General features: G+C 39.7%; 1 protein-coding gene across 3 annotated transcripts in view; it reads left to right on the top strand.

The window, feature by feature from the left end:
* TyrRS-m (Tyrosine--tRNA ligase, mitochondrial) overlaps positions 1–12,478 on the top strand; it is an 817,527-nt gene that overhangs the window by 568,304 nt on the left and 236,745 nt on the right. For all 3 annotated transcript variants that reach the window (XM_080273695.1, XM_080273696.1, XM_080273694.1), the window contains one exon: positions 11,906–11,972. In XM_080273695.1, coding sequence (XP_080129821.1) covers positions 11,906–11,972 — 67 coding nt within the window. The remainder of the gene's footprint in view (positions 1–11,905; positions 11,973–12,478) is intronic.

The raw sequence follows: 12,478 nt of genomic DNA, 5'->3' as shown, positions 1-12,478 counted from the left end.
AAGGAGGAGGAATTATAATATTAACTAAGAAAAATCTAAAAGTCAAGGAAATAAACCTAGATATACCATCACAAGTAGAACTGATTGCAGTAGAGATCGACACATCTGAAGGTAAAGTAATTGTAGCCAACTTGTACATGCCACCCAGATCAAACACATGGGAAAGAGACGAATATGAGGACCTGGCAGAGAGTACAGTTCAGAGTATAAGATCATTGCTACATAAAATGGAAGAGAAATCGGAAAGAATTATACTAACTGGGGGCTTCAATACAAATATAAATTGGAATACTCTAGATGTAAATAGCCAAGAAAGCTGTTGGGACCAAAAGCTCCTGGATCTCGTACAAGAGTTTTTCTTAACGCAACATGTGAGGGAAACCACCAGAAAAAGAGGAGTTGATGTACCTTCAGTGCTAGATCTGATATTTACTAGGCAAGAAAATGACATTGACAGTTTAATATATCACCCTCCACTCGGCAAAAGCGATCATGCAGTTACTAGGCAAGAAAATGACATTGACAGTTTAATATATCACCCTCCACTCGGCAAAAGCGATCATGCAGTACTAAATTATAACTTCAGGATAGCATATGACATAGTAAACAGCAATGACAGTTACAAAAAGAGCCTAAAGTACGGAAAGGGAAATTATCAAGACCTAAAGAAGTATTTCTTAGAAGTTGATTGGGAAAATGAGCTTAGAGGACAAGATTTAAATGCTGTATATAAAAAATTTTGTGAATTTTATGAAATAGGTGTCCAGAAGTACATCCCACAGCACAAAGAAGCAGATAAGAAAATACAGAAATGGTTCAATACAGAATGTAAAAAATCAAAAGAAAGAAGAGATTTGTTGTGGAGTAGATACAGAAGACACAATAGTGAAAGGGCGTATGATAATTACAAACAGGCAAGAAACGACTATACAAGAATAAGGAGGGAAGCCCAAAACCAGTTTGAGGAGGATATAATAAATAAAAGTAGTGATCAACCAAAGCTGTTTTACAGCTATATCAGAAGCAAAACTAAAGTAAAAGATATAATACAATCCATTACGGACGAGGGAATCACTTATACACAAGAGAAAGATATTTGTGAAGAACTAAATAAGAATTTCCAATTAGTTTTTACAGAAGAAAAAAATTTTGAGAGGGACTATGTGGAACACGCATGTCCACACATACTACCAGATATTCATATAGCAGAAAAAGTAATACAGGAGGAGTTAAGTAGATTAGACAGAGAAAAAGCAAGTGGTCCTGATGAAATTTCATGTTGGGTATTACGAGAATGTGCAAAGGAGTTATGTAAACCATTATTTTTAATTTTCAAGAAATCCTTGAGTCAAGGTAAACTACCAGATATTTGGAAAAAAGCAAATATTGTCCCCTTATTCAAGAAAGGAAATAGACAGAATCCACTCAACTACCGACCAGTATCACTGACCAGTGTTGTAAGCAAGGTATTAGAAAAACTTATAAGAAAAGCTTGGGTAAATCATCTAGAAGAACACAGTATGATAACAGAAAGACAGTTTGGTTTCAGAAAAGGAAAATCATGTGTTACTAATCTGTTAAGCTACTATGACAGAGTAACAAACACAATACAGGAAAGGGAAGGATGGGTGGACAGTATCTATTTAGATTTCAAGAAAGCTTTTGACACAGTACCACACCAAAGACTTTTATGGAAACTGTACCATCAAGGAGGAATTCGAGGCAAACTGTTTTGTTGGATGCAAGACTTTCTCATAAAAAGAGAAATGAGGACAGTACTAAGAGGAAACTACTCATCATGGAAAGAAGTGACTAGTGGAGTACCACAGGGTTCAGTGCTGGCACCAATCATGTTTTTAGTGTATATAAATGATATAAACAGTAACACTGGAAATGAGAGCTATCTGAATATGTTTGCAGATGATGCAAAAATACAAAGGAGAATTACTAGCACAGACTCTTGTAGGGAGCTACAAGAAGAATTAAATAAACTTCATGAATGGAGTAGTACATGGCAAATGGAATTCAATGTGGACAAGTGTCATGTACTCGTAATCAAGTTTGGTAAAAGTAGAAAAAGACCTGATTGGGATTATAAGTTAGGAAATAAAACCCTATACACATCAGAAAGAGAGAAAGACCTAGGTGTGATTATCAATAACAGACTATCTCCGGCTGACCTCATCAGCGAGAAGGTACGGAACATGTATACACTGCTTGCAAATATGAGAATAGCATTCACATACATAAATGAAGACATGCTAAGAAGGATAATAACAGCATTCATTAGACCAACCCTGGAATATGCATCAGTAGTCTGGAGTCCTCATCTCAAAAAGCACATAGACAAGATTGAAAAAGTTCAAAGGGCCGCTACAAGATGGATACCAAGCTTAAGGGACCTAAGCTACGAAGAAAGACTAAATAAACTGAATCTACCAACACTACAGGAGAGAAGGAAAAGAGGTGACATGATAATGCCATATAAATGCATATCAGGAAAGGAGAAAATAGATATAAATGATTACTTAACATATGGAGAAGCATCAGCAAGAGGACACTGCAAAAAACTGCATAAGAAGAGAGGTGATAAAGACGTTAGGAAATTCAGTTTCCCAAACAGAGCAATTGATCAATGGAATGCACTACCGAATGAAATAGTGTGTGCCAAAACAATTCACAAATTTAAGGCTATGTATGATAAATATGGTTTAAGACACAGGACAGTACGAGCTTGACTCATTCCTGTAAAGATACAATTAGGTAAGAACACACACACACACACACACACACACACACACACACACACAGCTATATCAGAAGCAAAACCAAAGAAAAAGATATAATACAATCCATTACGGACGAGGGAATCACTTATACACAAGAGAAAGATATTTGTGAAGCACTAAATAAGAATTTCCAATTAGTTTTTACAGAAGAAAAAAATTTTGAGTGGGACTATGTGGAACACGCATATCCACACATACTACCAGATATACAAATAGCAGAAAAAGTAATACAGGAGGAGTTAAGTAGATTAGACAGAGGAAAAGCAAGTGGTCCTGATGAAATTTCATGTTGGGTATTACGAGAATGTGCAAAGGAGTTATGTAAACCATTATTTTTAATTTTCAAGAAATCCTTGAGTCAAGGTAAACTACCTGATATTTGGAAAAAGCAAATATTGTCCCCTTATTCAAGAAAGGAAATAGACAAAATCCACTCAACTACCGACCAGTATCACTGACCAGTGTTGTAAGCAAGGTATTAGAAAAACTTATAAGAAAAGCTTGGGTAAATCATCTAGAAGAACACAGTATGATAACAGAAAGACAGTTTGGTTTCAGAAAAGGAAAATCATGTGTTACTAATCTGTTGAGCTACTATGACAGAGTAACAAACACAATACAGGAAAGGGAAGGATGGGTGGACAGTATCTATTTAGATTTCAAGAAAGCTTTTGACACAGTACCACACCAAAGACTTTTATGGAAACTGTACCATCAAGGAGGAATTCGAGGCAAACTGTTTTGTTGGATGCAAGACTTTCTCATAAAAAGAGAAATGAGGACAGTACTAAGAGGAAACTACTCATCATGGAAAGAAGTGACTAGTGGAGTACCACAGGGTTCAGTGCTGGCACCAATCATGTTTTTAGTGTATATAAATGATATAAACAGTAACACTGGAAATGAGAGCTATCTGAATATGTTTGCAGATGATGCAAAAATACAAAGGAGAATTACTAGCACAGACTCTTGTAGGGAGCTACAAGAAGAATTAAATAAACTTCATGAATGGAGTAGTACATGGCAAATGGAATTCAATGTGGACAAGTGTCATGTACTCGTAATCAAGTTTGGTAAAAGTGGAAAAAGACCTGATTGGGATTATAAGTTAGGAAATAAAACCCTATACACATCAGAAAGAGAGAGAGACCTAGGTGTGATTATCAATAACAGACTATCTCCGGCTGACCTCATCAGCGAGAAGGTACGGAACATGTATACACTGCTTGCAAATATGAGAATAGCATTCACATACATAAATGAAGACATGCTAAGAAGGATAATAACAGCATTTATTAGACCAACCCTGGAATATGCATCAGTAGTCTGGAGTCCTCATCTCAAAAAGCACATAGACAAGATTGAAAAAGTTCAAAGGGCCGCTACAAGATGGATACCAAGCTCAAGGGACCTAAGCTACGAAGAAAGACTAAATAAACTGAATCTACCAACACTACAGGAGAGAAGGAAAAGAGGTGACATGATAATGCTATATAAATGCATATCAGGAAAGGAGAAAATAGATATAAATGATTACTTAACATATGGAGAAGCATCAGCAAGAGGACACTGCAAAAAACTGCATAAGAAGAGAGGTGATAAAGACGTAAGGAAATTCAGTTTCCCAAACAGAGCAATTGATCAATGGAATGCACTACCGAATGAAATAGTGTGTGCCAAAACAATTCACAAATTTAAGGCTATGTATGATAAATATGGTTTACGACACGGGACAGTACGAGCTTGACTCATTCCTGTAAAGATACAATTAAGTAAGTACAATTAGGTAAGAACATACAGACACACCGCTCGCTGGCTCACTGGTAGCATTCTCGCTTGCCATCTGGCAGACATGAGTTCGCGCCTTGCTCAGGTTTCGAAAAGTTTCACTGATGGAGTTGGCGGTTGTTCTCCTCCTTGAGCAAGGGGATGGGTGTGTGTATGTGTGAAGGTCACAGCCTTGCCCTTAGACCGGACTATATGAGGTCTCAGCTTTTGTCCTGGAGGGTAAAAGCTGACGATCATGACCATCAAGTGATCCTGACTGACCCGGTGAATTACACACATACACACAGACGCACACACAATAAAAAATGTAAAATCAGTCATGTGCATCCTAAGTCTAAAACATATTCTGCTTACATCTGTCTAATTCACATCCAGTGGTAACAAGAAGAAAATGAAGCCATCTGTTATGGGCCAGAATTCTAAGTTACAATAAAAGCTTCCAGGAAAATGTGTCTTGGTACTGAGACAAATGCCGTGGAGTTTGATTTGGGGTCTTCCCAGGAAATTTTATTAAATTTAGCCACCTGCTGTGACAGATAGTGACGCATGCCAAGTAATGCATTGACGGATATGAGAGTTTACTTATGGTTCACGGATTTATAGTATATTGTACATAGATAATGTTTGTGGTTTGGGCTGCAGATGACCATGATGGTTCAGACAGTCTACTGCTTTGGACATCACTTCCCCCCATACGAGGTCTGTTCAGAAAGTATGCGACCTTAGGCTCTAAAATCATAAGTAGCTAATCTGTTGAGCTAGGACACTAATCCCTCTCAAAGTAGGCCCCTTTGGACTTAAACACATAGCCCAGCATTCTTTCCACTGCCTGAAACATTTTTCAGAGTCGGTTTTTGATATCTCCTGCAGTTGTTCATCACATTCATGATCTCTCGTCTCAAATTGGAAACCCTTAAGCAGAGTTTTGAGCTTGGGAAATAACCAAAAGTTGCAAGAAGCCATGTGTCGTGAGTAGGGAGCCTGCTGGACCTGCAGGATGTTGTGCTTGGCCAAAAATTCCTGAATCAGTTGAGAAGAATGGACAGGGGTGTTGTCATGGTGCAAAGTCCAACATTCTGCTTTCCAAAGATAAAGTCTCTTCTGCCGAACTGCTCCATGAAGATGACAGATAACTTCGAGGTGGTAATGTTTCTTGACAGACTGACCTTCTGGCCGGGTTGGCATTGATTAAAGCAAATTGATTTAATCATGTGATTAAATCATCTTTTTTTTTTTCCCCCTAAAAAATTCATGATTTTATGTATTTTTTTTATTTTTTTTATCTAAAGTTAACAAAAATAAAATCTGAAGGTTTATAAAAGCTGTGTATAACTTTGTGTTGGTATTCATTTATTCAGATACTTCTGCATTAAGTTAGCAGATTTTGGAGAATGGTGCCATTAGAAATTACTACGTTGTATGACAGAAAAAATATTTTTACACTTGGGTAACTAAGTTTTGAAATTATTTGTACATCTGAAATAATGAGCCATAAATAAAAAAACAAAGCCATAAGACTAGGTAGGGTATGCTTGGTCACTTAAGGCCATGTCATAATAATATCAACTTAAGATTTTTCTGTGTGGTAATATAATCAGCTTTGGAATATGCTGTCTTGATTACCACAATAAGCCTCGGACAAGGACTGACCAAAAGATGACGACCAAGGACCGGACAAAGGACATGGTAATCAGAACATGGAATGCAAGGGGAGCGAATGATGAGCTGAAAGAGAGAGAGATTGTCCAGGTGCTTGAGGATGACAAAGTTGATGTATGCGGAATAACTGAAACGAAATGGAGAGGTGAGAGTGTGAGAGAATGGGAGTATGGATGGGGTATATGTGCAGGAGTAGGTGAGAATGAGAGGGCAAAAGAAGGAGTGTGTATAGTTGTGAGTAAAAGATGGAAGAAGAGCATAAGAGAGTATGGATCAGTTGGGTCAAGGATTGTCTGGGTAAGATTGAAAATTGGAATACAAATGTGGGCGATTGTGTATGTGTATGCGCCAACGCAAGATCGTGCAAGCTGAGTGAGAGAAGAGTTCTGGACAAATGTGGAAGTCTGCATGGAAAAGTTTGGAAGGAATGAGAGAGTGTTTTTGATCGGTGATATGAAATGTAAAGTAGGGAATGTGAAGGTGGATGGAATAGTTGTTGAGTGGTGTGTGCCTGCTGAGATAGATGAGAATGGCAGTGTGTTAGTGGACATTTGTGCTGGGAGGGGGTTGGTGATAGCCAATACCCTCTTCAGGCACAAAATGATCCACAGGTATACAAGGCGAGTGATGAGAAGGGTGGGTGGTGAACTGAATGAAAGGAAGGCAATGATTGATTATGTGTGTGTAGATGAAAGGATGCAAAAATGTGTAATGGATGCAAGAGCTTATAGAGGTTGGGGGAGTGGACTTTCTTACCACTGCTTGGTGGTGGGCAGAATCAAGGTCCAATTAGGATGGAGAAATAGAAGAAGAGAAGGACGGGAAGAAGGAGTATTTATAAAGAGAGTGGAAAGGTTACAAGAGGATGAGAAAAAGGCAGAGTATAAGAGAGAAGTGGAGGAACGATTGGGCAAATATGAATTGGAGCAAATGGGGGACGTGGAAGGTGTGTGCAGGATATTTACAGAAGAAATATGTGCAGCATGTGATGTGGTGTGTGAGATGAAGAGAAGACAGAGGGGTGTGTAAGGAACAGCGTGGTGGAATGAAGAGGTGAGACAGGCTGTGGCACAAAAAATGAAAGCATACACTGGATGGATGAGAAATAGGGGCGTGGAAGAAGTTGAGAGGCGGAAGAGAGAGTTATATGTAGAAAGAACGAGAGAGGTAAAAAGATTAGTAAGAGAGAGTAAGAAGAGAGCGGATGAGGAATTTGGAAGGAATTTGAGTGTAAAGTGGAGGGACTGTAAGAAATTGTTCTGGAAAGAGGTGAAAAGAGTAAGACAGGGTGGAAGTGAAGTTAGCAGGGGAGTGAAAGATATAAATGGTAGATTACTAGTAGAGAAAGGAGAAAAAGTGAGCAGATGGAGAAAACACTTTAAGGAATTGTTGAACATAGAGGATGGAAGTAATGTGAGTATAAGTGGCTGGGGAATGGCTGGGAGAAGGAGGGAGGTGAGAAGACAGGAAGAAATCAGTAGGTTAGAAGTTGTGGAAGCAATGAAGAAAGATAAATTGGGGAAAGCCCCAGGAATTGATGGAGTGTGTGGTGAAATGCTGAAGTAGGGAGAGAGATAATAGTAGAATGGATGTGGAAAATGTGCAGATTGACCTGGGAGGAAGGTAGAGTCCTGGAGGATTGGAAGTCAGGTATAATTATTCCCTTGTACAAAGGAAAAGGGGAAATAGAAGTGTGTGGTAATCACAGGGGCATCTGTCTTCTTAGTATAATAAGAAAAGTGTATGGTAGGATACTTATTGACAGAGTTAGAGAAAGAACAGAGGAATTAGTTGGAGAAGAACAGGGAGGCTTTAGGAAGGGAAGAGGTTGTGTAGATCAGATATTCATTCTTAGATCTTTAGTGGAAAAGTTTCTAGAGAAGGGAAAGAAATTGTATGCAGATTTCATGGATTTGGAGAAAGCATATGACAGGGTGGATAGACAAGGATTGTGGAAATTATTAAGAATATATGGAGTAGATGGGATGCTGTGAAGAGTATGTATGATGGTGCTAAGACTGCAGTGTGTGTGGATGGTGAACTGAGTGAATTTTTCTCTTTGAAGGTTGGGTTGAAACAGGGATGTGTCATGTCTCCATGGTTGTTCAATCTGTACATGGATGGGGTAATAAAAGAGGTACAGTACCCTCGCGTCCAACACGGTAATATGGTCATGCACAGGTCCCGTGTTGGACCAAAAACGTGTTGGACAAACAACAGAGCTTATGGGGAAAAATGAATTATGTCAGCAACCCTAGGATAAGTCACCCTAAATACCTACCATATACCTTTACATGTATTGGTACTACTGTAATTATAATAAATGGTGCTGTACTATGAATGATAACTAACCTTTTAGGATAGTGTTGTTGGGCTTGCTGGGAATGGAAGATGGTATCCGAGGCTGTAGATAGTCCTACTGGGTCCCCGGAGGATGGCTGCTGGCGTCACTACCGGGTAATGGCTGCTGCTCCTCCTCAACCTCCCTCATAAATCCTGCGAAATCACACTTGGAATCACTATCCTCATCCATATCCATGGAAGGTCCTGCTTCTGCCTGTCCTAGCACTCCATAAGCCTTCATTGCTGCCAGGATCTTGTCTTGGTTTTTTATTATGGTCCTCACGCTGCCCTCATTCACGTTGTAGGCCTTGGTGATGTCCACTTTCCTCTCCCTTTTCTTCTTCCTCTCGATGATTTCTAGCTTGGTGGCCTGAGGGAGGTGCCGCCGTTTCTTGGGCTTCTCAGAAGGCTTCCTAGGCATCGTGAGCAGGATAAAATGCAGTAGCAAGGGCAAAAAATGCAGCGAGAAAAAAGCACCTTCCAATGCGAATTATGTGACTGAGTAGCACTGTGGCGGGAGAAATTGAAACAAAACATCACGTGAGAGCAGAAGCATTTTTGATTGGGCAACATCACGATCACATCACGATAGCAGGTGGGGGAGGCAACTTGATCAGAAGTTTTGATTGGCTGTCAGCATCACAGGAACGTTCAGTATGACCATGCTGGACCGGGGGTGATCGTGCTAGAGGCGAGCTCTGCGGATTTTGCCCACTTCTCGGAGATCCGTGCATGTTATGCTAATGCACCCATGTTACAGTAATTAAATTGTATTAAATCGTACTAATTTTTTTGCTCTCTGTGCTGGACGCGAATCGTGCTGGACAAACGCATGTTGGACGCGAGGGTACTGTATAAGGTAGGGTAGTGGATGTTGGAGTGGCCCTGATGAGAGAGGGTAGTGTTTGGAAACTCCCTGTACGGTTGTTTACAAATGATACTGTGTTGTTGAGTGAAGACGAAGGAGAGCTGTAAGGCTTGGTGGATGAGTTTGGGAGAGTGTATAAAAAACCGAATCTAAAGGTGAATGTAGGGAAGAGTAAAGTGATGGTCTTTGAGAGAGGTGAAGTCAGTGAATGTACAGTGAGGTTGGATGGTGAGGAATTGGAAAATGTGAGTACGTTTAAGTACCTGGATAGTGTGATAAGTAAGGATGGAGGTTTGGAGAGTGAAGTGCTTGAAAGGGTACAGCGGGGAAGAAAGATTGCTGGTTCCTTGAAAGCAGTGATAAGAAGCAGGGAAGTGAGCTTGGAAGTGAAAAAGTTACTGCATGACAGTATTGTGATACCAACTCTAACGTATGAAAGTGAAGCTTGGACGTTGCTGGAAGGACACAAGTCAAGAGTGAGAGGAGTGGAAATGAGTTATTTAAGAGGAGCCTGTGGAGTCACATGGAGAGACAGGCTGACAAATGAGGATATAAAGGAGCATTGTGGTGTGGATGTGGATGTTATAGGAAGCGTTAGGAGGAACACACTGAAGTGGTTTGGCCATGTGGAGAGGATGGAGGGTGAAAGACTGACAAAGAGAGTGTATGTGAGTGAGGTGGAGGGGGTAAGAGGGAGGGGGAGGCCGAGGATGAGATGGAGGGATGGAGTGGAGAGGTATATGAGAGAGGGGGGTGTGAGTTGGGAACGGCAGTGAAATGGTGGGGGCAGGGTGACGTGGAGGTGATTTGTTTGTGGCCACCCCGAACGGGATTGAGGCGTCTGGCAATAGATAGATAGATAGATTACCACTGGCAATTCAGCCTTAATCAGTAGTGTACAGACAGGACTTGAACAGGTATGTATCTGGATCCTGGGCAGTGGCTTTCAGCCTGAACTATCAGTGAATGGACAGGACATGAGGTTAACAGTATTCAGTATATGTTTTTGAAATATTAGCTATATGATAAACAGAAAAATCAAATAAATAAAAAATCACAAAAATTGAATAAATAAAAATCATCATTGATTTTTTTTTTTTTTTTTTTTTTTTTCCCCCTCAGATGCCATGTATCCCAAACGGGGTGGTCAAGGGCTTAGAGTTAATTGTTTTACAGGGAGGGACACTAATCCTCCACCAACCCCACTTGACACGTAGGGATGCCAACAGCATCTGGTGTTCCCAGGCGGTCACCCATCCAAGTACTAACCAGACCTAACGTTGCTTAACTTCGCTGATCTTTTTTTTTTATTTGTTAAAATAATTTAAAAAAATCACCAACCCTGCTGTGCGTATGCTAGATGTTAAACACCACAGTAGTCAGAAAAAACTGTCAACATGCGAGTGCTTTTCACCTTGCTGCAGACCTGTCCTGCTTTTTTTTTTTCTTTCTTTCTTTTTTTTCTTTTTTCTTTTTTTTTTTGCCAAGGCAACCCTGCATACTTCCTCTGGGATGATTGTGCTTTTGATTCTGGGTCATACCTGTACACCTAAGTCTCATCATTGGTGACAACAATCTTCAAAAAGTCTGGGTCACAGTTTGCACACTCAGCCTGTCTTGAGCAACGTTCATCCAAGAGAAGAGATCATGACAAATGCGACCAAACGCCTTTAGAAGGTACTGAAAACCAGTTTTCAAAAATGTTTCAGGCAATGGTAAGAATGTTGGTCTATGTGTGTCAAGTCAGAAGGGGCCTACTTTGATGGGATTAGTGTCCTAGCTCAACAGGTTAGCTATTTATTTTTTTAAAGCCTAAAGTTGGATACTTTCTGAACAGACTTCATATAGTCTGGACTGAAGAGGTTCTGCTGTATATCCCAACCTTACTGTACAATATTTAAGACGTGTAATTCATTTTGGTGGAGAATCTTGGCCAGCAAAGGAGAGAGATGTCCTTTGACACAGACTGATGAACAGTGCTTTCCTTAATGAGAGAGCTGCAAAAAGGAGTACTGCATCCTTTGACACATAGACTGATGAGCAGTGCTTTCCTTAATGAGAGAGCTGCAAAAAGGAGTACTGCTTAGAGCTGGAAGAAAACAGAATTTGGTTAGAAAGTTGAATGAATTGGTGATTTTGATGCACAGGGTTAGGCTACGTTGATTTGGACGTATGAAGAAAATGGAGGATGGAACAGTACTCGGGTAGATCCTGGAGTGTGAACATGGAGATTAGAACATAAGAGGTCACCCTAAGAAGACTTGGGATTAGGTCATGCTAATTTACCCTATGGTTGGGGATTGAATGGAGATGCTGCTAAAGATCTTGTAGCATAGAGAATTGCTGTCAGGTGAATGAGACCTTTCAAAAGTGGCATAAGAATTTATTTTATTTAAGTGTTTTCATTTTAGCAAACTGAAATATAAACTTTTCCTGAAAGAAAACTTGTATGTTTCAGAATAATCCTGAAAGCAGGCATGCTCAGAAGAAACTTGCAGAAAATGTGACTTTGCTTGTCCATGGCTGTAAGTATAGTTTGGTTTTGTACAAGTCATATTTTATGCAGGCCAATTAATATTTAAAGCAAAATTTAGACTGCTTGCAGATGTGTTGGTAACCTTACTAACTATGAATTGTGAAACTTGTATGGAAAGAATTAAAAAAGAGAGTGGGATCAGTGAATGTAGGATTTTTAAAAATTATGTGTGGGTTCCATAGGTGTAATAGGATGAATTTATGGAGTAAAGAGGTCTGTTGAAATTTATGGAGTAAAAGGATCTGTTGATCAGAGGAGTGAAGATATCATGCTTAAATTATGTGATCACAGAGAGAGAGAGAGGGAGAAAATTAATGGGGGGGGAAAGGTGAGGCATGGAAGTCCAAGAAGATGGTTTGATGCTAGTGAGTGTAAGTTATAGAATTTAAGGAAAAAATGATAAAGGATAGAAATAGATACATATTGCTTCTGCAGTTGTGAAGATATCAAACAGAAACACCCCGTCCACCAGGAAGATAGTGTAATGTTCTCCAC

This window comes from Coenobita brevimanus, chromosome 55 (assembly GCF_032717465.1).
Source record: "Coenobita brevimanus isolate Jiangsu-jjx chromosome 55, ASM3271746v2, whole genome shotgun sequence".
NCBI classification, from domain to species: domain Eukaryota; kingdom Metazoa; phylum Arthropoda; class Malacostraca; order Decapoda; family Coenobitidae; genus Coenobita; species Coenobita brevimanus.
The sequence above is the reverse complement of the archived record's forward strand: the minus strand, read 5'-3'. Positions and strand labels throughout refer to the sequence as shown.